This window comes from Ursus americanus, chromosome 9 (assembly GCF_024610735.1).
Source record: "Ursus americanus isolate L20-20 chromosome 9, mUrsAme1.1.p, whole genome shotgun sequence".
NCBI classification, from domain to species: domain Eukaryota; kingdom Metazoa; phylum Chordata; class Mammalia; order Carnivora; family Ursidae; genus Ursus; species Ursus americanus.
In genome coordinates, this window is record NC_142135.1 from 80,370,211 (window position 1) to 80,375,576 (window position 5,366).

The 5,366-nt window shown below is 37.6% G+C and overlaps 1 protein-coding gene across 1 annotated transcript; it reads right to left on the reverse strand.

Moving 5' to 3' along the window:
* Positions 1-3,757: 3,757 nt before the first annotated feature.
* Positions 3,758-4,784, reverse strand: LOC123786826 (olfactory receptor 4K3). The gene has a single exon (XM_045789179.2). It carries the CDS (start codon positions 4,703-4,705, stop codon positions 3,758-3,760), a length of 948 nt encoding a protein of 315 aa, XP_045645135.2. The 5' UTR covers positions 4,706-4,784.
* Positions 4,785-5,366: the final 582 nt, after the last annotated feature.

The following is a 5,366-nucleotide window of genomic DNA, read 5'->3' on the forward strand; positions in this document are numbered from 1 at the left end:
AAGAATGGTGGAACAGTACCAAAGAAAACACAAAAGGACAGTTAGAAAACATAATTATTTTAAAAATTGTACCAAATCACTGCTTCTGACTGTGCTCTGAGTCAAATGCTATGGCAGATACTAAAAACAGATTTACAAGCAAATGAATAACAACAACAAAAACAAGCAAGGGCAAAGTTTCTGTTCTTAAAATGCTTATAAATTACAAGAAGAAAAGACACAGACTTAAGAAATGGTTAAGCAACAATCTAAAGCAATGTATAAAATCAATAATGCAGGAAATATTAGCTGTGAGAAGAGAGAGAAGTTAATAAAAGAGAGAGAGAAGTTAATAAAAGAATTGAAAAAGCCTCCCCTGAAGAGGTGGGGCTTAGGTTAAACCTTGAAGGTGGGTGTTATAAAATCATACTATGTCTTGGTTCTAAAATCACTGCAGTTTTTTGAAATGCAAACTGTAACATCTTCTAAGTAAAGTAGGTTTTCTGGTACAAAGGGACGGGGGAGCACAAACTGTTAACTGACCAGAAAAAATGGCACATGAAACAAATCACTTTTTTTCAAGTTTTTGATAATAAAGTGTCACAAATCCCCAGTTATATCATCAACATCATCAAATGAAAGGCCACATTCCTGATTATCCTTGCTCCTAGAATGAGCCGGGAACAGTAGGTCTTTGAGCAGAAACAATGGGTCTTTCTTTCTTTCTTTCTTTCTTTCTTTCTTTCTTTCTTTCTTTCTTTCTTTCTTTCTTCTTCTTCTTCTTCTTCTTCTTCTTCTTCTTCTTCTTCTTCTTCTTCTTCTTTCTTTCTTTCTTTCTTTCTTTCTTTCTTTCTTTCTTTCTTTCTTTCTTTTTCTTTCTCTTTCTCTCTTTGCTGGGAGAGAAATACATCTAAAGGGATTTTGGTACTGGGAACTCTGGGGCTGATGGCTTGCTGCTGTAGCTCATCCAGTCTCAAACAAATCTCAATTTTATTGTGTATGTGTACATTTAATTTTTGAACAATGTTAAGTATTCTGATATCCCTATATACATTTATTCCTGGTTGCATTTATTAGACTATAATTAGAGATCAACTTGTAAAACAAGCTCAACAGAGGTAAATGGAGAACATGGAATCTAATTACTTAAAGAATAAAAAAGAGAAGAAAAAATTTGCTCTACTGAACCACACTACACACAATTTCAATTAGGCTAATGACTCTCTGAGGTGAAGAGATGGCATCATAAAATCAGGTTATTTCCTGAAATTGTTTGCTAGGTTTGTCTTTCACAGAGTTGGGACTCAGTGTTATATGACAGGTAAAAAGGGATGCTCAGATAATTTATTGTCAGCAGAGAATACGAGGCAAGGAGGGAGAGGCCCCTGTAGGTGGAGGGCTTAGAATGGAGAATGGGAGTCCGTTATGCAAATTTTCCTAGGTTGATGCTTATGCCAACCATCTAGATTTTGTCTTTGGGGTTAACTTCCCATGTTGTTCTCCTAATACTTGGAATCTTATTTTCAAGCACACGTAAATTTCCAGATAATGAAACTCATGACATTTATATGGCTATAATCCTAGCAGTGTGTATGTTAAGATGCTAAACTGGAACACAAAATCTGCAGTCTGACAAAAGATTTGCAGCATTCCTTACCCTGATGAGCCAATCGTATGCTGTTGATCAGAACGAAATATGAAAGACTCAACTTGGAACCTTGATCTCATCACCAGAGTTGAGAAGGTGGGAGAACAGATTTGTAATATTCAGAGAGTCATAAATAAACCAAAGGTATTTAAATTATTATTTTAAGATTTTATTTATTTGACAGACAGAGAGACAGCCAGCAAGAGCGGGAACACAAGCAGGGGGAGTGGGAGACAAAGAAGCAGGCTTCCAGCAGAGGAGCCTAATGCAGAGCTCAATCCCAGAACACCCGGATCATGCCCTGAGCCGAAGGCAGACACTTAACAACTGAGCCACCCAGGCACCCCATAAATTATTATTATTTTTTACTAATGTTAATTCATTGGTGGATCTCTCAAGTGACCGTTAAATATATTCCTAAACCGAACTGGTTGTACTTCATCACAAGAAACACACTTCAGAGTATCCTGTTTTGACTTTACTAAATTCAATAGCCTTTCAAACAATTTTAAACAAGTGACAGTTGCAATCTATAGTTGTATAGATTCAGCACACGGACTATTGAGTCAATATAGTAAGATATTTTTTCACTTATTTATGATTTTAAGTATTTGTCTATCTTGCTATACAGCCATCCCCCCATCCATCTCCTTTTCCATTTATCTGCTCATCCATTCCCCTAATGATTGGTTTATCTTTCTTTCAACTCTTTACAATGTATTTATCCCATCAGTCATCTCTATATATTCATCTGTCTTTATCTAAACCCAAGCTAGTACAATATTACAATGTTATGCTAACTTTGACAAAGGCAGGCAGTTAGAAAATTATTTGTGGTTACAGTTCATCCACTTACATGCATTAAACATTTCTTCTATGTGTAGCTCTCAGAATGACAATGACCAAATGCTCTTGAAGATAACCTAGCCCTTGTTCAGTTGAGAGAGACAGAGAGAGAGAGAGAGGGCAAGAAAGAGGGAGACAGAGAGAGAGAGAGAAGACAGGCACATTCTAGGATAGACTGTCATTATATAGATACATGACCTTTGGAAAGTTACTCTATTCCCCGATTCTCACTTTCATGATCTGTAAAATCAATAGATACTGCTAGATGATTTTTATCTTCTAAAAACTCCCGTTATTATCTATATCAAATATGTCGAAAGACCACTATTTCATAGGTCCTTTAAGTCAAATACTGTGTTTAATCAGGGGGAAAATGGCTCAGACCCTTTAGGACATAACTATTTATCTTTTCATTACAGAAACAATATAACAAACAGTATAGCACCAAAATAACTTGTTACTGCTTAGAAAATAAACATGTATCTCTATTTGTAGGTGGATGACCTAGATCCTGCCTCTAGCATGACTCTGAAAAAGCTGTGTCCTTGGGTCTTAGTGTCATCTTTTAGAATGGGAGAGTGGATAGAATTTACTGTATACCACATATTAATCTTTTATATATATATAAAAGATTATATATATATATATATAATGACTATAAGAATTTTCTGGAGTTAACTGTACTACTTTAAAATTGGAAAATCCACTCTAGGGAACTTAGGGACAGAATATAAATAAGATACATTCTTATTCTCATCAAAGATGGGTTACAAAAACATTAAATACCGAATATTTTTACTTACCAAGAACCTTCCACTTTTTCCTGACTTTTAAATTAAAATAATCCATTCATCAGCACCTTTGTCACCAATAAAAATTTTCATTGTAACTTCAGTGTACAGGGGTACTATACTAGGTGTCGGTGTTTTCACACTTGCCTCTTTTCTTAGAGGCTATTACAAGAGACTAGGAGAGAATCTACTCTTAAAACATGCATATGTCTCAGGGGAAGGAATACTCAAATATATGTTTATATCTGACAGAAGTTGAATATTCCAAAAAGTGGGTCTCCGTGCAGTAAAATGTTGAGTATAGGTTTGATGGTGCCCTGTAGTTAAGTTATATTGTATGAGGAACAATTAACATGACCAGAACTCAGTGACTGCGGAGACTGATTACATAAATAGTTCTGCCATGAACTACCAGTTTCTTGCAGTAGCATCACTTTGCTGACGAATGAGGAGGATAAATGCGAAACAAGTATTTCATTTTTGTATGAGGAAATCAAGGGGTATGATCAGTCTTCCTAGACTTAAAGATGCGGCTACTAAGTTTTCTCATGGAATCCTTGACATCTTTATTTCTAAGGGTATAGATCACTGGATTCAAGAGGGGGGTGAAAATGGTATAAAATACTGAGAGCACTTTGTCTATTGGGAAGTTTGCGAAAGGCCATACATAGATGAAAATGCATGGGCCAAAGAAAAGAGTCACAACGGTGAAGTGGGCACTGCAAGTGGAGAGCGCTTTGGAGGACCCACCAGAGGAATGTTGCCGAACAGTGACCAGGATGATCGTGTAGGAAATCACCAAGAGGATGAAACACACCAGGGCAATCATGCCACTGGTTGAGATCATGAACACTCCCAGAATGTATGTGTCAACACAGGCGAGTTTGATCACCAAGGGGAGGTCACAGAAGAAGCTGTCCACTTCATTGGGTCCACAGAAGGGCAGATTCACAGTAAATGCTAACTGACTCAGAGCATGAAAGATGCCAACAATCCAGGAAAGCGTGACAAGCCCAACACACATTCTTCGGTTCATAATGGTTAAGTAACGTAGAGGTTTACATATAGCCACGTACCTATCAAAAGACATAGATATCAGCAGTACAATCTCAGCACCCCCTAACAGATGCAGGAAAAATATCTGAGTGATGCAGCCTTCAAAAGAGATGGCTTTGCACTCACTGAGGAAATCTGCAATCATTTTGGGGGTGGCGAATGAAGCCAGAGACATGTCAATGAAGGAGAGATTGCCCAGCAAAAAGTACATGGGGGAGCGAAGGCGTGGCTCTGACATGATGGTGAGCACAATAAGGAGGTTGCCCAGTACAGTGGATGCATAGACTATGGAGAAAAACAGGAAATAGAAGATCTGGAGTTCCCAAGAACTGGAGAGACCCCGTAGTATGAATTCAGTTACGACTGACTGATTATTCCAGGCCATTCAGTTTCATTTCTGGAAGGACTCTGACATTTCCAGATGGGAGGAGAACTAGGAAAAAATACAGTGATCAAATTCAAAGTGAGATTTTTTGCATGAAATAATTTAGTGGTAGCCTACTACCAGATAGTTCCGTTTTATCACTGCCCTGCTCACAGTGGTCAAATATTTCCCCATGTCTTTCCAGATATATTAATTGATTCAATTCAAGATGAATTCTTATGACTTAGAAATTTGCTTACAGGGGGTGTCTGGGTGGCGCAGTCGTTAAGCATCTGCCTTCGGCTCAGGGCGTGATCCCAGGGTTCTGGGATCGAGCCCCACATCAGGCTTCTCTGCTAGAAGCCTGCTTCTTACTCTCCCACTCCCCCTGCTTGTGTTCCCTCTCTCGCTGGCTGTCTCTGTCAAATAAATAAATAAAATCTTTTTTAAAAAAAGAGAGAGAAATTTGCTTACAAGATGCAAATCTTCATAGAAAGAAAGAAAAATTCAGCTATTTTAAGATTTACTCCTCAGTTTATAAAATATCTAAAAAAAATTTCACAGCTAACTTCCAACAAGTTTTGAAGGGAAAGGGAATGGTAACCTTTTTCAAAACATCATGATGACTGAAGGACTGGAGTGAACAACGTTCGAGAATCATGATAGTGGGAACACAAAAGTG